Source organism: Protomyces lactucae-debilis (genome assembly GCF_002105105.1).
Source record: "Protomyces lactucae-debilis strain 12-1054 chromosome Unknown BCR37scaffold_12, whole genome shotgun sequence".
Classification (NCBI taxonomy): Eukaryota; Fungi; Ascomycota; class Taphrinomycetes; order Taphrinales; family Protomycetaceae; genus Protomyces; species Protomyces lactucae-debilis.
Genome location: NW_024468004.1, coordinates 436,527 through 458,865, shown reverse-complemented (window position 1 = coordinate 458,865; position 22,339 = coordinate 436,527). Strand labels below are relative to the sequence as shown.

The 22,339-nt window shown below is 51.7% G+C and overlaps 14 protein-coding genes across 14 annotated transcripts; 5 read left to right on the top strand and 9 right to left on the bottom strand.

The window, feature by feature from the left end:
- Positions 1-869: 869 nt before the first annotated feature.
- Positions 870-2,301, bottom strand: BCR37DRAFT_380916 (t-SNARE). Its single transcript, XM_040869581.1, has 3 exons — positions 2,145-2,301; positions 2,066-2,097; positions 870-2,011 (listed from the first exon to the last, which is right to left on the bottom strand). The coding sequence occupies exons 1-3, from the start codon at positions 2,172-2,174 to the stop codon at positions 1,009-1,011; spliced, it is 1,065 nt and encodes a 354-aa protein (XP_040724669.1). The 5' UTR covers positions 2,175-2,301; the 3' UTR covers positions 870-1,008.
- Positions 2,302-2,447: 146 nt separating this feature from the next.
- Positions 2,448-3,308, top strand: BCR37DRAFT_393656 (ribosomal RNA-processing protein 7-domain-containing protein; the record flags this gene model as incomplete). The annotated part of the gene is made up of 1 exon (XM_040871337.1): positions 2,448-3,308. The coding sequence occupies one exon, from the start codon at positions 2,448-2,450 to the stop codon at positions 3,306-3,308; it is 861 nt and encodes a 286-aa protein (XP_040724668.1).
- A 136-nt stretch (positions 3,309-3,444) lies between these two features.
- On the bottom strand, positions 3,445-4,114 carry BCR37DRAFT_62858 (uncharacterized protein). Its single transcript, XM_040872405.1, has one exon. It carries the CDS (start codon positions 3,978-3,980, stop codon positions 3,582-3,584), a length of 399 nt encoding a protein of 132 aa, XP_040724667.1. The 5' UTR covers positions 3,981-4,114; the 3' UTR covers positions 3,445-3,581.
- A 135-nt stretch (positions 4,115-4,249) lies between these two features.
- Positions 4,250-5,617, bottom strand: BCR37DRAFT_388037 (uncharacterized protein; the record flags this gene model as incomplete). The annotated part of the gene is made up of 1 exon (XM_040870585.1): positions 4,250-5,617. One exon carries the CDS (start codon positions 5,615-5,617, stop codon positions 4,250-4,252), a length of 1,368 nt encoding a protein of 455 aa, XP_040724666.1.
- Positions 5,618-5,775: 158 nt separating this feature from the next.
- BCR37DRAFT_62617 (uncharacterized protein) lies at positions 5,776-6,551 on the bottom strand. Its single transcript, XM_040872401.1, has one exon. It carries the CDS (start codon positions 6,309-6,311, stop codon positions 5,934-5,936), a length of 378 nt encoding a protein of 125 aa, XP_040724665.1. The 5' UTR covers positions 6,312-6,551; the 3' UTR covers positions 5,776-5,933.
- BCR37DRAFT_63207 (uncharacterized protein) lies at positions 6,551-7,368 on the bottom strand. Its single transcript, XM_040872406.1, has one exon. It carries the CDS (start codon positions 7,190-7,192, stop codon positions 6,791-6,793), a length of 402 nt encoding a protein of 133 aa, XP_040724664.1. The 5' UTR covers positions 7,193-7,368; the 3' UTR covers positions 6,551-6,790.
- On the bottom strand, positions 7,043-8,512 carry BCR37DRAFT_62573 (uncharacterized protein). Its single transcript, XM_040872398.1, has one exon. It carries the CDS (start codon positions 8,427-8,429, stop codon positions 7,311-7,313), a length of 1,119 nt encoding a protein of 372 aa, XP_040724663.1. The 5' UTR covers positions 8,430-8,512; the 3' UTR covers positions 7,043-7,310.
- A 63-nt stretch (positions 8,513-8,575) lies between these two features.
- On the top strand, positions 8,576-10,159 carry BCR37DRAFT_403018 (Nsp1-like C-terminal region-domain-containing protein; the record flags this gene model as incomplete). The annotated part of the gene is made up of 2 exons (XM_040871961.1): positions 8,576-8,817; positions 8,842-10,159. The coding sequence occupies 2 exons, from the start codon at positions 8,576-8,578 to the stop codon at positions 10,157-10,159; spliced, it is 1,560 nt and encodes a 519-aa protein (XP_040724662.1).
- BCR37DRAFT_380910 (norsolorinic acid reductase) lies at positions 10,114-11,519 on the bottom strand. The gene is made up of 2 exons (XM_040869580.1): positions 11,156-11,519; positions 10,114-11,109 (listed from the first exon to the last, which is right to left on the bottom strand). Exons 1-2 carry the CDS (start codon positions 11,386-11,388, stop codon positions 10,233-10,235), a joined length of 1,110 nt encoding a protein of 369 aa, XP_040724661.1. The 5' UTR covers positions 11,389-11,519; the 3' UTR covers positions 10,114-10,232.
- A 239-nt stretch (positions 11,520-11,758) lies between these two features.
- BCR37DRAFT_388031 (uncharacterized protein) lies at positions 11,759-12,313 on the top strand (the record flags this gene model as incomplete). The annotated part of the gene is made up of 2 exons (XM_040870584.1): positions 11,759-11,935; positions 11,978-12,313. 2 exons carry the CDS (start codon positions 11,759-11,761, stop codon positions 12,311-12,313), a joined length of 513 nt encoding a protein of 170 aa, XP_040724660.1.
- Positions 12,314-12,622: 309 nt separating this feature from the next.
- Positions 12,623-15,742, top strand: BCR37DRAFT_380908 (uncharacterized protein). Its single transcript, XM_040869579.1, has one exon. The coding sequence runs from the start codon at positions 12,769-12,771 to the stop codon at positions 15,679-15,681; it is 2,913 nt and encodes a 970-aa protein (XP_040724659.1). The 5' UTR covers positions 12,623-12,768; the 3' UTR covers positions 15,682-15,742.
- A 354-nt stretch (positions 15,743-16,096) lies between these two features.
- BCR37DRAFT_380904 (transcription factor TFIID-domain-containing protein) lies at positions 16,097-17,127 on the bottom strand. The gene is made up of 3 exons (XM_040869578.1): positions 16,989-17,127; positions 16,851-16,938; positions 16,097-16,778 (listed from the first exon to the last, which is right to left on the bottom strand). Exons 1-3 carry the CDS (start codon positions 17,108-17,110, stop codon positions 16,347-16,349), a joined length of 642 nt encoding a protein of 213 aa, XP_040724658.1. The 5' UTR covers positions 17,111-17,127; the 3' UTR covers positions 16,097-16,346.
- Positions 17,128-19,247: 2,120 nt separating this feature from the next.
- On the bottom strand, positions 19,248-20,777 carry BCR37DRAFT_380900 (uncharacterized protein). Its single transcript, XM_040869577.1, has one exon. The coding sequence runs from the start codon at positions 20,607-20,609 to the stop codon at positions 19,464-19,466; it is 1,146 nt and encodes a 381-aa protein (XP_040724657.1). The 5' UTR covers positions 20,610-20,777; the 3' UTR covers positions 19,248-19,463.
- Positions 20,778-21,223: 446 nt separating this feature from the next.
- BCR37DRAFT_388026 (uncharacterized protein) lies at positions 21,224-22,260 on the top strand (the record flags this gene model as incomplete). Its single annotated transcript, XM_040870583.1, has 2 exons — positions 21,224-21,599; positions 21,674-22,260. 2 exons carry the CDS (start codon positions 21,224-21,226, stop codon positions 22,258-22,260), a joined length of 963 nt encoding a protein of 320 aa, XP_040724656.1.
- Positions 22,261-22,339: the final 79 nt, after the last annotated feature.

Below are 22,339 nucleotides of genomic sequence, written 5' to 3'. Positions count from 1 at the left end.
CTGTGCTGAGCGATGGTTTCTCAATACTTTCGTTTCGTCTTAGCTAAGCCTACAGCGCACATGGTTCAATACTGCTGGCCTGTCGCCGTCATTGTAGCGATCGATTGTAGACCGCCCCTCCAATTGCAACTTGCAAGGGGCACTTCGGAAAATTTAAGTCTCTGCGGCTTGCCAGGCGCTTTTGGGAAATCCACTACCAGGCGCGGGGAGTCCGCAAGCTTTAGGACCAAAGTCACTGACTTCTATCCGTACCTTCGGGCGGAGATAGTAGCATTATGGGCTGCCAAACAGAGCTGCGATCGTCGGGCTGAATCGTGGTGGACGGGTGGTCTTGACTCTTGATCTTTCGCGAGGCCGACTGCGTGGCTTCTGTTTACACATGGCCAGACTCTACGGGTCTGCGACGCGCACATATACGCAAAGGCAAGCTGAATAGACTCGCTGATACAGTGGTTCGTAACCTTGAGATACACTGCCCATCGTTACAGCTGAATGTGATGCATAGGGGCTCGGTGCTTCGCTTGTCATGATGGGCCAGCTGAAGAGTTAGTGAAGACCATCCACACAGAAGCTCTTTTGACAGTTTTGACGCGCGTCTGTCAAACCAAGCCCTACTACGGTCCACGGAGCAAAGAATTTCAAGCTAGGCTTCCAATTGGAAGCTGTAACTTGTAGGAACTTGGCTACATTGGCTGTGATCCCTGTGATCGCTTGTTGACACGGGTGGTTTCACAGCAGCTGCAGTGAAACATGGTAAGAGACAAAATTTCAGGACACTAAGCGCGCCCTGTGTCTCGGACTCGAGGCAGTCCGCAGGTGAACAAGCATAGCCATAGGCACGATCATAGCGTACGTTGCCGTGGTTGAAGCTAGGACGAGAGACCAAACATTACTATTTGCGAAAAGCCACTTAGCGCAAAGCAGAAGGCCTTGCTTGCTACAGACCGTTTCCGGGTTGACGAGAGTTCGAGCGCCCGGCGATCGAGAATAACTAGGCAAGCTGAAACTCTAGAGCTTACCCTTGCTGCTTGCAATTCCGAGGCCCACTCCAAGAGCCACAGCAACGATGATGACAACCACAATCCAGAAGCAAATCCACTTCTTCTTTCGTGCGGCACGTGCAGACACAACCGCTTTGTCGATGTGCTTGTTTCCCTCCTGCACGTCTGTCTTTGTTGCTTGTGCCTGTTCGGCGATTGTCTCGACCATGGGTGCTTGTTCCTGCATCATCACATTCATGTCTGCAAACAACTCGGCAAGCTCGGCGATAGTCTTCTCGATCTTCTTGATGTCTTGATGACGTTCCTGGACCTCTCTGAGAGCAGATCGTGCCTCGCCGTGTCTGTTGGTCTTCATAGTGGCTTCTGCGAAGATCTGTTGCCCTTGATCAGAGTCCACGATTGACTCAATCTCCTCTGAGGTCAAGTTGGGATTTGTGATTTCAACTTGTCGACGTTGCTGCGCGCGGTACTTGTTCTTGTACTCCACTTCGACGCGCTGGAATCGCTTGATGGTTTCGAGCATCTTCTTCTTCGTCTGATTTGTCTGCAGCACACGCGACTTGTTGTCTGGTCCGGCCTGCATACTGCTTGTCGTGTGCTCGAGCTTCTTGATGGCGTCACGGATGTTGTTTTGCAAGATGCGTGTCTCGGTGGAAGCCTTTTCGAGTTCGCGATGATTCCAAGCAGACTGCTCATCGCCAATCTCTGTTAGCGAACGCGCGTGCAGACCTTCAATGTGATCGATATTGGAGTTGAACTGCTCGATGGCAGTGCGCACTTCACCGATGCGCTGGTAAAAGTCATTCATGCTCTCAACAGGTTGAGTGGGCATGGTTTGCATTTCGTACGCTTGCGGAGCGGCAGCACCGGCCTGACCTGAGCGTGCATATGGGTTGCCTGCCGTAGCACCGGCAGTAGTATTGTTCTGATAAGCGCCTGCGCCATATTGCTGGCCCTCTGGACCACGGTTGGCGTAAGCCCCGTTGATGGGCGAACCAGTCCTGAAGTCACTTGTTGCCGTTAGCATCTATCCTGTGAAGACGGCGAGGAGAAAAAATGCGTACCCGCTTTCTGGGTAGGCGCTTTGGGCTGCTGGCTATAAGGAGTTAGTCGAGGGCGCGCGCGCTTCTAAAACGGGCATACCCTAATATCGTTGAGTCTGTTTCTAGACATGACAAGATCGGAGAAGTAGAAGCGAGAGTGTGTTTGTAATTAAAGACGGTAAGCTGAAGACGCACGAGGGGTTCTGTCTCTGTTTGCCTGGCTATTGAGCGAAGCTACTTGGAGGTATAGATGGATGGGAGTCGACTGCTGCTGTTGGCGCTGAAGGAGGTCGTGGCTGGCGAAATGCACGTGACTGCGCGAGAACAATTTTGGTCTTCTCAGCTGCTGCTACATACACTAATACTTGACTACTCACTCAGCTCTCTCAGTCTCCTCTCTGCTATGGCTATGCCATTTATAACGCTGTCTGTCCAGACACCCGCTTCAAGCTTCTCTGACGGAGCTACACAGCACATCTTCATGCGGCAAAATGTGCCCAAGCCCCCGCTTCAAGATGACGGGCGCATGCTCTTCATGGCAAATCTTCCATCAGATACCACAGAAACCCATCTGCGGCGGTTGGTCACAGTTCTTGGTGGACGTGTCGAATCTGTTCGGTTTCTGCGGCAGTGTGGCGTAAGTCTGTCGCTTGAAGATGTGGCCTTGCAATTGGACGAGATCACAGACCAGGACTTTAGCGCAGAGGTACAGCGTCTCAAAGTCGCATCCGCACTCCCTGCAATATCAAGTCGTACTCTACGTGCGACTGGGAGCTCTGCCCATGTTGCCCTTGTCGAACCCCAGGAGCTGAAGCGTGTACTCAAAAATGCTCGTCAGGCTTCAGCCCTCTCCTGGGAAGCTCCAGACGAGCCTGAACTTGGTAGAAATCTCTACAAGAGCAATCTCTCGCTCAAGTTTCCGGACCCAATCATTTTACAGCAATCGGTTGATGCCTATATGGAGCTCTTCAACCAAGAAGAAATTCTCCGCCGTCGCAAGCAAAAGCGCATGAGAAGCGAGGCTGATGAAGACGGATTCATCACTATCACTCGCGGGGGCCGGACAGGAGCAGGGCGTGCTTTCAATGCAGTGCAACAACTCTCCGCCAAGCAGCAAAACAAAGTAGGAGTACTCGACGATCTGTACAAATTTCAGCGCAAGGACGTGCAAAAGCAAAAACGAGAGGAGACACGCAGTAAATTCGAGCAAGATAAGCGCCGTGTTGCTGAATTGCGAGAAAGACGCAAGTTCCGCCCGCTGTGATTGCGCAAGCTGCATGGAGGCCAACATTCAGCACTGTCGTTTTTGTGGCCATGAGCAGCAGCTGAGTTAGATTCGAGTCGGTCTGTTCTTGCGCCGTCATGTGCGTCAAATTATAGCCGCGGATGGCGTTTCTCGATCGACCCTTTCGCATGACGATGAAGACGAATAGCTGAGTCTTACGCCCCAGCACTAGCCAGATTTCCAATTGTTTCTACAGACCTGAGGCTACATCACCGGCATCCGTTCTTTCGCTGCGGACCTGCGCAAGCCATCCTACTCCTGAACCGCACCTGATGTCGGCGCTTGTTCCTGTTCCAAGCTGAGGTTGCTCTGCTCTTCGGTGTCCCAGCTGTCTTGGTCTCCCGAGTTTTCTTGTGGAAACCAATACAGTAAGTCTGGAGCGTCTCTCTTATCTTTCACCTGGATGTCTGTGAATGGCGCCTTCACTGAGACAATCGCAGGTGTCTTGGTTTGGGTATTGGCATCACTCGTTTCCCCAACGCCAACATGAACAAGATCGCCAACGCTGACCTGCAGCCATGACAACCAATCCTGAAGCGAACGTCTGGCATGAACTTGCGACGGCCTCTGCGTGCGTTCCACAGGCACAGCACCAGCGAACTTGATTGTCATCGAAAGGAAGCAGAGCGTCGCGGGTATGAAAGGCTTCATAATCAATGAGTGGATGGTTTACGCTCACGTCAAGTGGAGAAGTCCTGTATTTAAGCTATATGGTGGCCATGTCGGTACCCAGTAAGTCCAAACATCTTGAAAACATCAAAGATTTCGACCTGTTGGTCAACAAGCACTCTTGATGGAACGACATATTTGCGGTGAACTACCAACACTTTGCATGTGTACTCAAAATTGATAAATATGGCATTCCCCAGAGGCCGTCGACTAGCGCAGATTCATGTCTAGCAGCGGAAGATCGTTTCTTCTTACCTGACCGACGTTCCATTCGAATTCGAATTTCCGGAAACTAAGGACGAATCTGCTTGATTGACTGTATCGGCACCCGCAGACGAGCTGCCAGACACTGTGCTGTCGCCCACTGTCTTGTCATCAGTCGTCTCCTCGCCAGTCTCCTGTGTCGTTGTTGTCGTCGTCTCAGTGGTAGTAGTGCCAGAGCTTTGAGCAGACGGAGGAGCTGTATGGGTGCCCTTGCTCCCCTGTGTGCTACCCAGATTAGCAGACGTGCCTACATGAAGGGCAGCAGCGTCTGCGACGTCCGAGGGACGTGCTCCAGGAGCATTCGAGCCAGTAGACTTAACAGTATTTCCTTTGAAGATGGCTCCAGCCATATTTTGTTGATCGGTAGTTTTGGTCGTCGATGCCGTCTGTGTGCCAGCAAGATTGGCCGACCCAGCAGGCAAAGGAGTACCACCAGAGCTGGCAATACCGCCTCCAGTACTGCCCGATGAGCCGAGACCAAGGCCGATCCCAACGTCGGCGGAAGCGCCACTTTTGCCAAAAGAGTGTGAATGGCCTTGATATGAATCTGAGACTGTTCCTTGCGTTTCACCTTGCAAGGAGACTGATGCAGGAGTGGGAACAGCATCATGACTGGTCGTTGCGCCTCCGACATCACCTACTAGGCCAAGACCAACGTCGCCTGACAGACCCGTCGATCCAGAAGGCAAGAGAGCATGACCAGAACCGGCGATATCACCTCCAGCGTTGCCCGATAAGTCAAGACCAAGGCCAACGCCAGCTGAGGCGCCATTGCTGCCAGAAGATTGTGATTGCCCTTGGATTGAATTTGAGACTCCCTGAGTTCCTTGCAATGAAACAACTGGTACAAGACTGGGAACGGCACCAAGGCTCGTCGACCCAGCTCCGGTATTGCCAGCTAGACCTAGACCAGTGTTGCCTGCTAAACCGAGACCGAGACCGGCGTTGTCTTCGATACCGAGACCGGCGTTGCCTGCTAGCCCGACACCTGTATTAACACCCGACAAACCCAAGTTGGCATCACCAGAGAGGCCAAGACCGGCATTACCTGCCAGACCAGCGGCCGGTGTCACGACCACACTCGGCATGCCAAGAGACCCAAACACTCCTAGGCCTGTGAGAGCATTTGATCCAAAAGCATGCTTAGAGTGTTTCAGAAACTTGTCTTTCCAGTAGTGCTTAATGGCGTGCAAATCATACCATGGCCAGAAGAATGTTCGCTTTGCGTGTGAGCTCATGGCTCCTGGAGCCACACTTGGCGACGTCGCCTCCGATTGACTTTCAGATGACATCAGGGGTGTGGCATAGACGGACCAGAAAAGAATCACCCACATCGACATCCCGAAAACGAACATCGCTTCAGTCTACCACCATATAAGTAGTCGATCGACCTTATATATGTTTCTACTACTTGCGCACACTGTCTTGTTTGCGGGTCGTTTATGAATAAATATGAACATACTGCTTAAATAATTGCGCTTCATGATATTGATGCAAACAGTGTCAAGCATGTCATCAACACGGTCTCAGAGGTTGAAGCATGTTCAATACACTATCAAGTCTAAACTACGCCCACGCAGAAGACAATGGGTGGGAAGCCAAAGAATTCACCAAATGTTTGAACCAGACATGTGTCCGTTGAGCCGCAGATGCCCTTCCATGTCTGTGCGATCAATCAAGGCGTAGACCTGCTCCAGTTCCAGCTGAAGTTGACATCTGACCCAAAGGTGAGCTCATTGTCGTGGAAGATCCCGAGAGACTAGAAGAACTGCTGATGCCACCCATGGGTCCAGCCATGCCGCCATTCATGCCCAGCATACCGATGCTGCCCTGGGATGAGCCGAAAAGACCATTACTAGATGCCGTGGAGCCAAATGGAGTGACAGAGGAGCCAAAAGAGCCCAAAGGGGATTCCATGGACCAACCAAAGGTACGAGAAGTTGTGCCGGAAACGTCTTCTCCAGAAGCCAATCTTGGGTCAGATTTAGAGCGAGGTGTTGGCAGGGCGTAGATGGAAGCCAGCAAGATAGAGATTGCTGCGAAATGCATTTGATGACTTCAGCGCTTCAGGATCAGGCGTAAGAAGTCTCTTATGCTTCGAGCGACGGCTCAGGCCTGCATCGCCAGACTGCGAAAGCGTTCCTGAAAAGTGCGTAGTCCGCTAAACAAGTGTTTCACGAAGCGGTTGGCCCGCAAGTGACGGCAAACAGTCACGATCGTAGATGGCAGAGTAGCAAAGAGAGATCCTCCTAAATTATTATTGTCAGTGGTGGCAGCGTATCCTTGAATGCAATGGCGACTAGGAGTGACATCGATTTGGGCCGCTCAGAATCGAAGCGTAAGAATGACAGTTTCTGCTCATTGACTCGATGGGCATAACAAAAAACGACGCTGTTGTCAAGACAAGACGATGGGCTCGATGGCACAAGACAATGTCTAATTTCACGTACATTTTGGCTGCAAATAGGCTGAAGCGCACTGCTCGACAAGTGCGTGCTCGCATCACGAACATCCCAAGCGACAAGCAATTACTTCGCAGGAGGAGGCCTCAAAAGGCCGCCTAGTAAAGTCGAACCGAGCATTGTATTGCCACCTCCAAGACCGCCAAGTGAACTTGATCCAAACAGAGGACTTCCAGGTCCAAGGCCGACATTGGTATTGGCTGTACGCTGAGGTGCTACTGGGCGTGTAGTACGCAGGGCTGGACCATTGACATTGACCAAACCATTTGCGGCGACAACATTGACGCCATTGGGACCAACTCTTACGCCACCACCAGGGAAGCCGACCACCAAGCGTTTGCTGAGAGCCCCTTGCTCCTGAATGGGCACAGCTACTGCATACGCCAAGAAAAGGGCGAGTGGAATTTTGAATGGAATCATAGGGATCAGGTCAGGCAGTCTCTGACTTCTTTTATATGATGCCGGCATGTCAGAGGTATAATTGTTTCAGGTGAGAAACGCATCGGGTACGCAATTGAGTACCACTCTAGCTGTGATGAAGCCACGGAAGGCGGACTTCGATAGACACAAAATTCGCCATTGGTCATCAGCTGCCTGACCTGAAGGAAAAACGGGTTTTCTTTACCGTTGCTGCCTGCTTTTTTACCTGCTCGTCCATTTGCCGCTTGTGAAATTTGACAAGGTTTTCGACTACCGCTTCCAACGTCTCTTTGTCTGTTTGAGCAAGCTCCCGTTGTTCCAGCCAGTACGTCAGAAGATTTGAAGCTGCAAGAGTATGCGCCTTGAGTGTGGCAATATGGATAGTCTTTTCGCGATCGTCCATGTTGTCTAGCGCAGCCTCCGTAGTCTGGCAAAGTTGGCGAGCAAGATGCAACTCAAATTCTGGCGGCGGTGGAATCTTGCGACGCCTCGTACTGCTGTTTTTGTCCTTCTTTTTGGTTGAGGGCAAGACAAGCTTCTTGTGGGTCATTTTGGGTAGAATCTCGTCCAGATCGAGTGGAATACCAAGACTTACAAGGAACAGGCGGCGTACGCGGGAGTGCTTCCATGCGGGCGGTTGCAACGGTGGCGCTGCGGTCAGTTGCTTCCACAGTGAGATAGCACGGTCGGTCAGCATGAAAGGTGACTCGTCTTCAAACTCGTCCTCGTTCTCCGTAGCGATTGTGTTGGAGCGCTTAACTGCCATCGTAGATTCTGACGAAGGAAACAGCACATGTATAGTATCCTCCAGGAAGTCTGCCAAGCGCTCCTGGTCCGATGTGTCTGGAAGAGGCGCCAAGATAGAGGCCTGAGAATGAACAGATCTCTCTTCGACAAAGGGACTTTGTTCTTCATCTTCAAAGTCTCCAAAGTCTGACCCATCCTCGCCTTCCTGGAAGTCGTCGAACTCGTGCGCAGACGAGAGGACACTGGACCGTCGAGCGCCAGAGGTACTTGAACGTCGGCTGACGGCTGAGCTCCGGCGCCTGTGACCAAAAGTCGCTGAGGGACTTGTCAGTGTCCGATCACCAAATTTTTCAGTCCCTGGAGCCGGCGATTCGTCTATAGAGACATCGGACGAGCTCGCAACTTCCTCTTCTTGAATCTCCGTAACAGTTCCAAGTGCTGAGGTCCCTACGTCCTCTACATCGAGGGATAAGCGACCTACGCTTGTCGCCTGTAAGTCTGGGTGATCCTCTGCTGGGCCCATCGTTGCTTCTGACATCGCCCGCCTCCCGGTGCGTGTTGTCGAATCAATGTCGATGGTGTCCTTGATCGTGTCTCGTCGAACGCGTCGAATTTCAAGAAACAGAGACAGCTGCAGACCTCAACACAACTCGTCTCCCACGACGAAGCAACGGGCGAGCACAGATGTCTTTCAATTTCGGAGGCACGGGTGGAGCAGGAGACAAGAAGCCGACCTTCACTTTTGGCGCAGCATCGACGCCCGCTGCGGGAGGACCTACGAATGTGTTTGGCAACCAGGCATCAACGACACCTGCTGGACCGCCGCCGTCTAACACGGGATTCAATTTTGGTGGAGGGCAAAGTAGCAATACTGCATCTAGCGGTCTATTTGGTGGAGGCAATGAAGGAAAGGGAGGCAGTGGCGGGTCAGCTCCCTCAAACGCTTTCAGCTTTGGCGGTACAAGTACGACGCCGGCTGCTACACCAGCTCCTGCTTCCTTCTCATTCGGAAGCAAGCTCGCTGCGGACTCGGGTGCTGCAAGTAATACCGTGACGCCTGCTGCAAGTGGCACGTCAACACCGTCAGGCGGCTTCGCTTCTGGGGCCGTGGCCCAGGACAACACTACAAACCCAACCAGTGGCTTCTCGCTTGCAGCGACGACGACGACAACAACAACAGATAAGCCGGCAGACAAGCCAACTTTCTCATTTGGGTCATCTGTACAAAAACCAGCGGAAAGTAAAGCTCCTGAAACAAAGACGACATTTAATTTTGGCGGCAGCGCAACGCCTGCTGCAAACGAGAAGCCAGCCGAGAAGCAGGGTGGATTCTCATTTGGAACACCAGCAGTATTGTCAAGTGAGAACAAACCTGCGGATAAGTCAACCGGGTTCTCCGGGTTTGGCGCTCCGACAGAATCAGCCAAGACTGATAAGCCAGCTGAGAAAACTGGAGGTTTCGGTTTTGCCCTGGACTCGAGCAAATCAGAGAAAGGTGCGGATAAGCCAGCTGCTTCGGGCTTTGGGTTTGGTGCGCCTGCAGCCCCTGCTTCGGGCAATAGCAAGGCCACAAATGACACCAAGCCATCATTTGGCTTCGGAGGTGCCACTCAAACAACCAGCGACAGCAAAGCTCCTGCAGCACCTGCGCCGGCGATTTTGAAGAACAAAACACTCGACGAGCTCGTTACAAAGTGGTCACAAGATCTTGAGAAGTATGCGAATGCCTTTCAAAAGCAAGCGCGGCAGATTGCAAATTGGGATCAGACTCTGCTCAGCTCGGGAGACGCCATCTCGAGACTCTATGCAGCGACGGCGACTGCAGAGCAAACTTCTGGTAAAGTAGACCAGGCTCTGACATACATCGAGCATCAGCAAGACGAGCTCGAAGCTATGCTGGATGTGTATGAAGCCCAAGTCAAGGAGATCTCGAACGAAGTAGGTGTCTCGCAACCGGTCGACCTCGAGCGGGAAAAGGCATATGGTCAAGCTGAAAAGCTCATCACCGAACTCGACGGTTTGGGCAAGGATTTGGGCGGCATGATGACGGACATCAACAAGTCCGCAGAGACCATGAGTCAGTTGAAGGAATCGGATGCACTATCAACCATTGTCAAGACACTCAATCAGCATGTCGAGTCACTGTCTTGGATCGATGAAAATGCAGCCTTGCTGTCCGACAAATTGAATGGACTGCAAGTCTTGGAGGCGGAAAAGTCACGTTTACCTACACAGAGGTCCACATTTGGAAGCATGAGGTTGTCATAGGTAGACGAACTTCATATCTAAAAGTTCATCGCCTGTTTGTTCCACTATTTCTATGTTGTGCTCTGTTTGAGAGTCAAAACGGTTTTGCGTGTGGTTCAAAGGCGTATGCCCCCGACGACGAGAGAAGCCAAGACTCGGATGGGTGCTGCCCAATCATATCATGTGGAAAGCCGAGCGAGAAGTTAGAAGCTTTGTTGATTCTCGATAGCTCGTCCTCGCTCAGCTTGATATCGAGTGCGTCGATGTTGTCTTGCAGGTGCTTAGCAGTGCGAACGCCGACGATAGGAAATACATATGGCTGACTGTGCAAGACATAAGCCAGAGCAAGAGAAGTGATTGACTTGCCCTTCGCTTCAGACAGCTCACTCAAGACTTTAGTGACAGCGACATCTGCTTCGGTGGCTGGTCTGAAATTGCGACCCTTGTCGGCCTGTTGTTTGCGCTGTTCGTCTGTCTTGAAGTTGCCGCCACCCAGAGCACCCCAGGGACACATCGCTAGTCCCATGTCACGACACATAGGCAGGATGTCGCGTTCGACATCGCGCTTAGCAGCTGACCACTGGCCTTGGTACACGCTAAAGCCACGTAAGCCGTGTGCCTCGGCGTACATGTTTGCCTTGACGACAATCCATGCCGGAGTGTCGCTAATGCCAAGATAGAGGACCTTGCCAGCGGTAATTAGCTGATTCAACGACTGCATGAGCTCAGGGATAGAAGTAGTATGATCCCACCAATGAACGTAAAGAAGATCAATGTAGTCAGTCTTGAGCTTGGCTAGCGAGGCTGCGACAGAGAGACGTAGTGACTTGACGTGATTGCCCGTGAAATTGGCATGAATGCCAATGGACTTGTCATGGGTGTTGTATGGGCTCGTATACTTCGTAGCAAGTGTGATTTGATCGCGGTTCTTGCGGGCGGCCATCCATTCGCCAATCCAGGTCTCGCTCTCTCTAGGAACATGGTCAATCTTTGTAACAGTAACCCGGGACATCTTACTCGGATTGGTAGTTGTTAGCGGTATCAAAGAACGATCCACCTTGCTTGAAGAAGAGATCCATGATCTCAAAAGCGGTCTCTTTGGTCATGTCGCCCATGTTTTCGCTCCAGGCTGTTCCAAAAGTCATTGTTCCAAGACATAGAGGAGATACGCGAATGGCTGCGTTAGGGCTGAGTACCCTCAAGCGTCCCAATGCACTGGGAGGGTCGGGATATGGGGCGAAGAGAGACATGGCTGCAGAATCAGTTGGTCGACGTAGAGGAGATTGTATGGCTGCAGTCAGCAATTATATTCGGGCCGGGCTCTTTATAATTGAATGGATGAATGGATTACTGACAGGCCTCTCTCCACCCTGCTTGAGATAATTACTCGTTGCGGTTTCCCCGCGCCAGATCTGGGCAACCCATCTGAAGCATCTGAAGTGCAGATTCGCTGACATAAGCCATGAGAGTGCAAGATGAATGACGAGAGATCGCATGACGTAGCTGTATCGAAGAGATGCGACATATAAAGATGCGCAGGTGGCAAGTTCTGGCTCTCTACTGATGCTCTGCAGACCTTCTCTTTGCACCGCGTCTCATTTCTACAAAGCAGATAGAACCATGTCCACGATGCCAAACTTCAAATCCCTGCCCACGCGAGAGGCAAGTGGCTCTGAGAAAACCATCATCGAGGAAGTTCTCTCGCTCTACCAGTGCAAGCCTACTGAGAAGGCCTACTCGCATTACGCTGAAAATGCTGTGTTCAGTGACCCTGTCTCGATCGCACAGGGAAAAGCGGTAAGAACACAACCATGTACCAGGTCTTTTTTCTAATGACAGGTCATTCAAAGTCAATTCAACGGCATGCCCAAAATCTTCAAGCAGAGTGATACCAAGGAGTGCAGAGTTCTCGATGACAAGAGCAAGCCAAATGCGATTGTACTCGATCTGACTCAACACTATGTCTTCAAATTGGGCAATTTTGAAAAGACCCTCAACTCTCTCATCACCCTTGAATTACAGAACGGCATGATTCAACGCCATGAAGAGCAGTGGGACGGCAAGCCCAACGCAACTGCGGCAGATGGATTCTTTGGCAAGCTGGCAGAATGGCGAAAGATCGCGGGAGCGAAATTGATTCATGCCGTTGTTGGACCCGACCCTAGCAAAGTCTAATGCCCAATACCTCGGCCTATACTCCGGTAGGCCTGCACCCGACAGCCATATTGCAACCATAAGAATTAGTAGCGAGATACACTATTGACGCATTTAGTACGAAATCGCTACAATTGTGGCAACACACTCTCGCTACATGTTCATGAGGCCGAACCAGGGAGAAGTGACCCTTGTAACAGAAAGTCCTCGCCAGGTCCATGAATGACCAGACCTCCATTACGCCCCTTGGGTTTCGCCATCTGAACCTGGCAATTTCACACGAGCTCCAAGGCTCTGCGCGACAGAAGACATAGATAGCAGCGGCACTGACTTGCATATAGCAACGCAACAGTGCCTGGAGCTCATCGACTTGTATTTTATCCATCGGCTCTACTGCCACTTAATACTTTAGACCAAGGCGACCAGCTTGCGGCAAATCTCGGCCACTGCCCAGCAAAGGGCTACGAGGCTCGCGCATGGAGGCAGAGCAACTCAAGGCTCTTGGTGATCAGCATTACAAGGCAGACAACTTCAATGAGGCCATCATAGCATACGAAAAGGCGTCGCTGCTTGCATCGGAGGCCCAGGCTCCGACCTATCTGTCAGATCTATCTGCAGCCTACTACGAGCTCGGCGACTATGAACACGCCCTCGAAGCCATCGACCGCGCCTTTGAGCAGCTGCATGTCATTACACCGACAGAATCGAGCGTTTCGGCTCTTGATCTGAAGCTTCGACTGCGAGAATGTCGTTGTCTCCTCCAAATGCAAGAGTTTGACCAGCTTCTGGACGCGATACAAGAAGTGGCGCAGACTGTATACGACGAGCATGTCGAATTTGGTGTCATTGAAGACGCAGCTTTACATTCTCTTGATCAACTCTCCGTCTGGGGCTCATCTAAAGCCAATAAGTTTGTTACAAGTCTACCTCGCAAGCGTCCGCAAGCCAAAGCCAAGCGGAAATGTCGCCAAGCTATGTCCTATGACAAGGTTGGAGCCACAAGCTTCCTCTCAACGCCAGGCACGGACGAGATCATCGACCCAAATTGCCACCTGCGCATAGATGAGCTCAAGTGGAGCCATCTCAGCTTCTTTGGTGGCAACGTGGACATGCGACATGTAATCGCCACAATGATTGATGTCTACGATCAAAATCCAAAGGCTGGATTCAGTCTCAAAATGCTACTAATGGACGAGGACCCCTGTGTCGTTGCCCGGAGTACCATTCTCTTTTTCCTCATTGACGAGCTCAGCCGGCATGATCTCGACAACCCGACAACGAGCTCGGTAGAGCTGATGACCTTGATGCACTATACTTATGTCGGCGCTATGATGCCTCTTTGGGTACATGAAAGGCTGCTTTCTACGATCCGCGTCATTAGCACAAAGCTCTGTTCAGGCCAAGGCATTCCTGCATGGCTTGATTTTTCGCTAGAAACGATTGATCAAATCATGCCAGTCTTCAAGTACTGGACTGGTGCTGCAGTGGATCAAGTCAGTATTGAGCAATGCATGTCAATGCAAAAGTCCGCTGCAGGACCGATGGACGAACATCCGCAGTCGGCAGCTGGAAAGCAGCAGGCAGCCGATTTGCGCATCTCTGCCCGGAATGACTTGCAGATGGTGATAGGGAACTTTTCAGCAGATCAACTTGACCACATTTTACACAAATCTTGTCCAAACTTGGCTAAAATGACTCTCAAGGGGAAGCGCGAAACGGCTCTCAAGCTGTTTGCAAATGATGAAGCACTCGATGCCTTGAATCGCAAGCGCTGGGTGCCGGATGGTCTGCTCATTGAACACTCAACATTCTACCAAGGAGGTCTGAAGATGCTCTACATGCCTGCTCAGGTGCACCACAGAGAGCCAAAATTGGCAGAGCACGTTAAACAGCTCTGGAATGGCTGGGCCAATTTCAGTAGCGGTGGCAAGCGCATTTCCAAGAACGAGCCTCAGCTTGCTCCGCTCGAGGCCGCTATCGAGTACATCAAGCGGCATTGGAAAACCAATGTCACGCTTTTGCCACTAGCATCGGATGAAGCGGACCTTTCATTTGATCCCTTTGCAATCATGCACTTTGCTACGTCGCGCGAGCCGCCACTTGCAAAGCCATTGTGGTTGTATGATTACACCTCACACTGGTTCACTCGAGCGGCCAAGTCAGTAAAGAAACATGGCTTCGTTCTCTACCTTGAATGGCGCATAGGCGATTCTCATATTGCACTTGAGCAGATCTTGAGGTCTGAAGAAGGCCGGTTTGACTTGTTTGACCGCATTTACTTGTGCGAAGAAGCCGATCAGCACGGAGGTTTATTGGCACAAGTCTTTGACTCTTTCCCAAATCTAAATATTGGGAACCACGCCTTTTTGGCCTGTCGACTGCCTGAGACTAAGGCAAGTGAGTACGAGCGCATACTGCTGGATGGTACTGCCTTGCCAGATCTTGCTACGCTTCAAGAACACCTTGGAATCACTATGCATGGATCGACACCACTAGCGAGCCGCTTTTGTAATGAATACGCCCGATGGCGACCACTCGCGGGTCTCAACACAGCGAACCGTCTCGGCGATCGGAGCGGACTGAAACGTGAAGCACTGACAGATTGGCTCTATCAAGTTTTTCTTACACTCGCACTACCAAGAAAACGTCCAGCCAAGTCAAAGGCGCCCTTACCCACCGAGCCACTGAATTTGCATGCATTCTTCCGGCTCTTACTCTATCTTCAATCTGTCGGCATCCCCGGGCATTGGCTAGGTCAGGTAATTGATAACTTGATCCAGCATCGCGTTGTGACACGAGCGCGTCCTCTGCCTGCCTGGCAAGAAACATCCTCCGCAAGCGCCACACCCGCAGTGCAAGGAGCAACACCGTCTGGCTGCGTGTCATCCACGACAGCTGCTAAGCCCTTTTGTGTCATGCCTTTTGCGCTGGAGATGGAGGCAGCCTTATGCATTTGGTTCCCGCTGTTGACTTTCGGTGTCACTTGCGTTGATTTCCCAGACGCAAATGGCATCAGGCTCTATACGGTTAAATTTGGACCACCTCCCCAGACAACTGCGAATAGTGCCTCTGATGCCGACGATCAGGCACCTTTGTCTCTTTGGTTCTCGCAAACCAACAAGCGATCGCTTGGTATCGATCTATCTCGGGATCTCGTCGGCTCTCATGCTGCTGCGCCAGGCATCCGACTGGTGTCATCCTTCAACTGGGACCCTATCGAGCGGCAGGCAAGCTTCCTTTGCTGGGGACTGTCTATGGACTACCTCGTAACCCACGGCTGGTACCTCAGGCTTGTCAAGACAGGTCTCTGGGAGACTGCAAGTGCTGTGGTCAGTGTCAAGATGTGCAAAGCCGGTATTGCGCTGAGTGAGTATCAAGAGCCGCTTTGATGGTATTTGTTACTTTATAATTTACATATGTGATGTATATGGGGAATGTAGAGGGTGATTAAAAGTACTCACAAGCCAATCGATACAATGGCAAAAAGTGTGGAATCCCTGCTGCTTCGTCTTGCAAGTAATCTTTGTTGCAGTCATTCCCAACCGGGTATTTGCCCACGAGTGGACGGGTGGGACTTGCGTCCTCTGAGAATGAGCAGGCAAGATTTGCGTGTTGCGAACAGACAATCACGAGACGAGGAGCGACATCCCCTGTACAAGGAACGCTGTCCTCTTCTCGCATTGTTCTGCTCATGCCATAATTCCAAGATGGCGATCGCGTTGTCAGGTTGATGAAAGGGAAAATCCTGCAGCGCGTGAAGGGATGTGTGCCGTCTTAATTCTCACGCGCAAACCATCAAAAGCGGCCAGTTTCAAGTCTTGCTATTACAGGATGGTTTGCTACCAGAGGTATGGAGCTAGTCTACTATTACACGGTCGAGGGAGTCTTGATGGTGGTTGACAATATGTCGTAAGTGAGCGCAGTGGCACCAAGATTGCGCTGCTAGGCTGAGCTAAGAGTGAGTGGGTGAGCTTGCACATGACGAGGGCTGGAGATTATCGAGAGCGTAAGGGATGCGCGTGGTTCATGAAGCGCAGGAATGCAGACAGAGCCTTCATGGCTTCTTGAACTCCGACAGCACTGGGTAGATACTCTCAAAGGCTTGGTAAATCTCTTCTCGCACCTTGGCACCAGTCAACACAATCTTGCCAGAGACGAAAATGAGAAGCACAATTTTGGGCTTGACCATGCGGTAAATGAGACCAGGAAAGAGCTCTGGCTCGTATGATGAGAAATTGCCGTGTGAGTAAGCGAGACCCTCGAGACGAATGGGAAACTTGACGTCGCAAGAGCCGACGATGTTCTGGATCTTGAAGTCGGTGAATTTTGCATTGAATCCGAGCTTCTGAATGATGCGCGCATACTTACGACTAGCCAACTTGGAGTCGTCTTCTGACTTTGCACCGGTTACGACCATTTTGCCGCTTGCAAAGATGAGAGCTGTTGTCTTTGGTTCTCGGATACGCATGATGACCGCGGCGAAACGCTGTACGAGCATGTCAGCTACCATTCAAAGAAGGGCGCGCAATGAGAAGAACGCAAGGACAATCGCTCTTACCTTTGGGTTATACTCGGCATTCCTGGCGTGCAGCGCGATGGTCTTGAGATCCAGCCTGCAGTCCAAATTGACGGTTGCCACGATGTTCCTGAGAAGGGTCAGCAGCCATCACATAGGGCAAATCAAGAAGGCGCATACTGCAACGTCGGGACGATGCCAGAGACACCCTGCCAGCCACCTGTTGCTGCATCCTGCTGCGTCTCTTTGCCCTTCTCTGAGAGGGGAGGTGTGAGGGTGTCTGGCGCCGAGCCTGGCTGCATGATTGCAGTTTGTTTCATGAAGGCGGATGCCTGTGCTGCCGTTGTTGGCACGGGAGCAAGCGAGTCCATGATCAGCGGAGAGAGAGACGGAGGGAGAGGAGAGGGAAGAGCGTGAGCTACTGCAGGCGATGTGCTCCGACGACAAGTGAATGGGTCGCAGCAGGCAGTGAGGCTCTTCTGGTGTGGGTCACGTGGGGGGAAACGCGACAGAAGCGAAAAAATAAAATTCTTTGGGGCGGGCGGCGCGCTCTTTATATAGTCGCGGGCCAGAATTCGTGCACGTGCACACAGGAGCACGGACGACTCGAACTGGGGCTGAAGGAATATCAGAAGTATATATAATGCTATCATGTGCCTGAGTGAACAGATATCGCTGGCTGGTGACACTCGAGCCTGCATCCATCTCTGATGTGAGACCATTGGCTCCAGGTCAACTGACAAGTGTCCACAGCTTTGGATCACACATTCCTGCGGTGCTTCCATACTCGCTGTGCCTCACGCTGTATCACTTAGCCAAGTGCATTCTGAGCCACTGCATCCTCTCGTCAGTCGCTACATCGGGAAGCCTCGCAAAATCGGAGCAAGCGGATGCAGCTGCACATGCCGCTTGGCAGGTGTTTGTAAAGCTGAATCCTACTGGTCAGTAGCCAGCTAGTGGCAATCACTGTTTGTCCAGAGTCCATTCAGGGGTACCATGACAGGCAGCTTGCATCAACCAGTCAAAATCGCTCGTTGGCGCACAAGGGCTGCTATGCCTGAACGGAGGGCTCGATGCCAGATCACGACTACATCTACAAAGCCGCCCTTGGCTGAAGATGATTTTCCAATTATCCACCAACTTTGGGAATGCTCTATCAGTGGATTGCTATTGCCGCAATACTATCAACAAGTTGCTCATCTGCAACTCCTCTCAATCTCGATGACATCCCAGCGTCGGGTGTCGAGGCAGTCATTGCTTCTGGAACGACACCAGCATCAGAACCACACAAAAGCTTGAATGGTAGTAAAACAGTGTCTGCTTCGGGTCCGCGCTTCTCTATCCTTTCCAGTATCGGCAGCGAGAGAGCAGATACAGGCGCATGGGACATCCATGCGCAAGTCTATCAGCAAGGCCTGAAAAAGGTCCAACCATTCACCCGGGGTTTCCGCAGTACATTCAGTACTCACAGTGAGTGAAGACTGGGTAACGCATTTGAGCTAACAGCCAGAGCGCGGTTGTTACTCACAAGAAAAACCCGATTACAATGTCACGTTTGACATAACCGGTCCATGGGGACGTCTGAAAGATCCCAACTCAACAACAGTCTATGCCGAGGAGCCGCAAGTGCGTTACATGCTGATCAAGGCGTTGGCTGCTACACTCGAAGCCCTCAGCAAAGGTTCTATGTACAATGTATACACGAATTGCATTGGCGGTACTGGAGCGCTTGGACATCGCTACGGCGCGTCTTTGGACTACTTCTGTCCAGATGACCTCGACGTGGATTGTGGACTATTGACAGGCTGCGGTTGGAATCCACGAGGCGGACAGACTGTACCGCATTGTAGTGAATCGTGTCCGGAGGCTGCTGATCCAAATGGCGAATTGGGACCGTGTTTTACTACGAGGAAGGGACTGATACTTCCCACACAGGTCGATGTGTACATCTACGCAGATGGATTTACAACTGGCAACGAAATGCACATTACCATCAAAACAGATAAGGTGGAAACTCCCCAGAAGTGCAGCATATGGATGAAGATCTTTTACGCGTCATTGAATTTTGCCTCTGGCTTTGCCGCCGACTTCATGAAGACCACCGTGTTCTTGACGTGCGCAATGGAGGATTAGTGAATCGCTCGTGGTAACAGTTCGTTGTGCCATCGGCATCGCTCTCATGCTTTCTTCTGCTCCTCGAACCAAGGCTCGAGACTTTCAACCGCAAAGATCTACGCCCTCGCGCGGCGAATGAGCTGTCAATGCTTCTTGGAATGCCGTTTCGCATACATCATATCCGGTTTCGAGACGCTTCTGGTCGCTGTTTGTTGTATGGCCCTCGTCCTTGACGCGCATCCATATTGTAAGGCCTTAGGTTCCTTACGTCGCTGCTCCTCCACTTTCACCACTCAAGCAACTATACGTATGTAGTAGGCATGAGAATGAGATGTGGAAGAGATTAAAGTATGGAAAAGGTAAGAAGAGAGCATATAAAGGAGCTGCCAGCACAGCAAGTCCGGGAGCACGTGCTATGCCATCTGATCGGTGAGCCTCCGAGCTGATGTGAGGTCGCATCTCACCCTGCGGCCTTACATGTCCCCCAACCGAGATAAAGTCTCGTCCCCGAGACTGTCTTTCAACCATGATGAGCGCTTGTTAGCCCTCACCATCACTTTGAGCGTCGGGAGGAGCAATGAGTACATTGGCAACTTCCACCTGGCAAGGTGTTCCATTGCGCCAATGATAGGTGCGGCAGAATCGACACCAAGGCGAACCTTGATCATTTCCGCTGGGGAGTCTGTTGGCTGTAATGACAGGCTTGGGAATGGCCTGATTTGCCTCACTCAGCGTTGATGAGGCGTCGATCGCCATCATTGTTGGTGCGTGACCCCAATTGTCGAGGTTCATCATGACCATCGAGGTGATTGCCCCTGGTCGCTTCTGGTCCAGGCTGACCAGTTTTGGAAATATGAATAGAACCTGCGCACTGGGTGGCGCCTGCTTGTCGGTTGCGCCGAATGGCCCTGTGCGCGACGAGCGGTCTTCCTCCTTCTTCTTGACCCCAACGGGGTGAGCCTCCTGGAGAACCGAGTCGGCGGCCTCCTCTTTGACCTTGGAAGCCAGTGTTTCCCCCAACTCATTCACCTTGGCTTCCACCTCCAGCACCTCCCGTTTTGAGGCCATATCCTCCAGTTGTGGGTCAAGCTTGGCCTCACTTTCCAGAATGTCGTCCTTGGAAGTCGAGTCAGCCGCCTCCTTCTTGACTGGAGAGGGCGAGATCAACTGTTCGAGCCTCTGACAGAGGGCGGCATGCGATTCCTTTGTGAATTCAGCCCACTTGTGGAGCTCGAGCTGCATCTCGGTGATCACCGTCTTCCCCATCTCATCCACCTTGGCTTCCATATCCAAGACCTCCTGTTTTGAGGCCTTGTCCTCCATTTGTAGGTTGAGCTTCGAATCAACCTTCAGCATGTTATCCTTGGAGGCCTTGGTGTCGGCCAATAAGGTAATTGGTTTGGAGAAGACGGGATTGTTGTTCCTGAGGCGTTCCATCCTGGCTTCCAACTCCTGCTGCATCTGCCTCAACTGCTGGGTAAGCGAGGTTGGTGGGTGGGAAGCTGTCATGGGAGGTCCCTTTGGCGAGGGCGGTGGGTGGTCGCTACTGAGGCGTTCCATCCTGGCTTCCAACTCCTGCTGCATCTGCCTCAACTGCTGGGTAAGCGAGGTTGGTGGGTGGGAAGCTGCCATGGGAGGTCCCTTTGGCGAGGGCGGTGGGTGGAAAGCTGTCATGGGAGATCCCATTGTGGTTGGCGTGGTGGGTGGGTTTGTGCTTGGTGCTGCTGCTGGTCTTATCACTCGAAACCAATCTGTAAGGCCTTAGGTTCCTTACGTCGCTGCTCCTCCACTTTCACCACTCAAGCAACTATACGTATGTAGTAGGCATGAGAATGAGATGTGGAAGAGATTAAAGTATGGAAAAGGTAAGAAGAGAGCATATAAAGGAGCTGCCAGCACAGCAAGTCCGGGAGCACGTGCTATGCCATCTGATCGGTGAGGCCTCCGAGCTGATGTGAGGTCGCATCTCACCCTGCGGCCTTACACATATGCACATTGTTGCAAGAAGCTCAGTTTGCTCATTAGAGCTCCGCTCGCATTCTACGACATCATGTGGAAATGGTAGATCATGTAGGGTACCTTGTTTACATGGCTGCACTTTCTCCTGACCACGACAGCGTCTTCCAATCAGCAACGCCAGTGCAAGCACAAGGCAACATCTTACGACATTTGGTCCACCTCTCGCCCTCTGGATTGTCCTGTCTCTCTGAGATGAGCTTCATCCCTCCAGCGTCCTCAAATTTGCGTAAAGTCTGCTGCCACAGCTGTCGCTCCTATCGAGCTCTGTTCAGCAAGGTCACATGAACTTATCTCTCCGAACACTTGCCCTTCTATGTCTTGTATGGACCTGCACCTGGTCTTTGCCAACCAATCTGGAAGATCTATTTCCTGCCGGTCCTGTGCAGCAGCCACCAGCTCCAAGCCAGACGGACTCGTCTACAAGTGTCTCGAACCTCCAGCCAGCTAATTTGTCTTCTCTTGGAACGCAGAGTCATAACTTGAGCGATGGACAGCTAGTGCACGCTTTACCGCCACCGCTCTACCACATTTTAGCCGGCGTCAGCGACTATCGTACAGATGTCGGCGCGTGTGACCTACAAGAAAGAATCTACGACTATACGATGGCCAGACTGGAGAACTTTACAGGCAGCTGTAAAGGATCTTTCCACACGCAAGGTACGCTGCAAAAATGCCTGCTTTTGTCCATCAGCTTACTCTAGCACATGGTTGTCATCTGACCTATGACTCAGATCTGGAGGTCTCTTTCGAAATCAAGGGCCATTGGGGTATTCTGTACGACCAGTATGGAGAGAAAGAGCTCGTTAGAGAAGCGACTGTCCGCCGGCTACTCGTGCACGCGATCGTCGCAGTACTGGAAACCGTCAGTGGTCCATCGAATTATCCAGTATACACGGATTGTTCTGATAATGGAGTGTACGGCAGCAACCCCTCGACCATTTACCCGTACTTTTGTTCCGACAATAGCGTAGCAGAGTGCTCGTCTACTCCGACTGGTTGCGGCTGGAAAGACACGAAGCCATGTCCACAGACTTGTCGAGATGTTGCTGCCCCTTGTCACAGAGAGCTGGCTGGCAGGCTGCTACCGTCGGAGCTGACGGTTGTCATTTACAACAGAGGCAGCCCAACAGCTAACGAACTGACCTTCACCGTCAACTCCAAGATCATACACAAAGAACAGCCATGTTCAATCTGGCTGCGTATGGTCTACGTTTCGCTCAACTTCATTCCGATGCCAGACAGTTTTATCAAGTCAATGCTCTACATCACTTGTACCATGCAAGATCAGGCGCAGTTCAAGCAAGCAAACCCACAGTAATCGTTGGTAGATAGAATCGATCTATTCAGACCTTGTGAGACGGTCCTCCTTAGGCTGGTTAGACTCTAGCTTCTTTGTC

What these genes read in the sequence shown, in the direction of transcription:
- BCR37DRAFT_380900 (XM_040869577.1), bottom strand. Translation starts at nt 20,609, where the DNA reads ATGGGATCTCCCATGACAGCTTTCCACCCACCGCCCTCGCCAAAGGGA.
- BCR37DRAFT_380916 (XM_040869581.1), bottom strand. Translation starts at nt 2,174, where the DNA reads ATGTCTAGAAACAGACTCAACGATATTAGG. An exon ending in ACAGACTCAACGATATTAGG is followed by an intron (nt 2,098 to 2,144) that starts GTATGCCCGTTT and finishes AACTCCTTATAG; the next exon opens with CCAGCAGCCCAAAGCGCCTA. An exon ending in AGCGCCTACCCAGAAAGCGG is followed by an intron (nt 2,012 to 2,065) that starts GTACGCATTTTT and finishes AACGGCAACAAG; the next exon opens with TGACTTCAGGACTGGTTCGC.
- BCR37DRAFT_380904 (XM_040869578.1), bottom strand. Translation starts at nt 17,110, where the DNA reads ATGCAGCCAGGCTCGGCGCCAGACACCCTCACACCTCCCCTCTCAGAG. An exon ending in GGCATCGTCCCGACGTTGCA is followed by an intron (nt 16,939 to 16,988) that starts GTATGCGCCTTC and finishes GACCCTTCTCAG; the next exon opens with GAACATCGTGGCAACCGTCA. An exon ending in ATGCCGAGTATAACCCAAAG is followed by an intron (nt 16,779 to 16,850) that starts GTAAGAGCGATT and finishes ATGCTCGTACAG; the next exon opens with CGTTTCGCCGCGGTCATCAT.
- BCR37DRAFT_62858 (XM_040872405.1), bottom strand. Translation starts at nt 3,980, where the DNA reads ATGAAGCCTTTCATACCCGCGACGCTCTGCTTCCTTTCGATGACAATC.
- BCR37DRAFT_380908 (XM_040869579.1), top strand. Translation starts at nt 12,769, where the DNA reads ATGGAGGCAGAGCAACTCAAGGCTCTTGGTGATCAGCATTACAAGGCA.
- BCR37DRAFT_62617 (XM_040872401.1), bottom strand. Translation starts at nt 6,311, where the DNA reads ATGCATTTCGCAGCAATCTCTATCTTGCTGGCTTCCATCTACGCCCTG.
- BCR37DRAFT_380910 (XM_040869580.1), bottom strand. Translation starts at nt 11,388, where the DNA reads ATGTCTCTCTTCGCCCCATATCCCGACCCTCCCAGTGCATTGGGACGC. An exon ending in GCTAACAACTACCAATCCGA is followed by an intron (nt 11,110 to 11,155) that starts GTAAGATGTCCC and finishes CCATGTTCCTAG; the next exon opens with AGAGAGCGAGACCTGGATTG.
- BCR37DRAFT_63207 (XM_040872406.1), bottom strand. Translation starts at nt 7,192, where the DNA reads ATGCCGGCATCATATAAAAGAAGTCAGAGACTGCCTGACCTGATCCCT.
- BCR37DRAFT_62573 (XM_040872398.1), bottom strand. Translation starts at nt 8,429, where the DNA reads ATGTCAGAAGCAACGATGGGCCCAGCAGAGGATCACCCAGACTTACAG.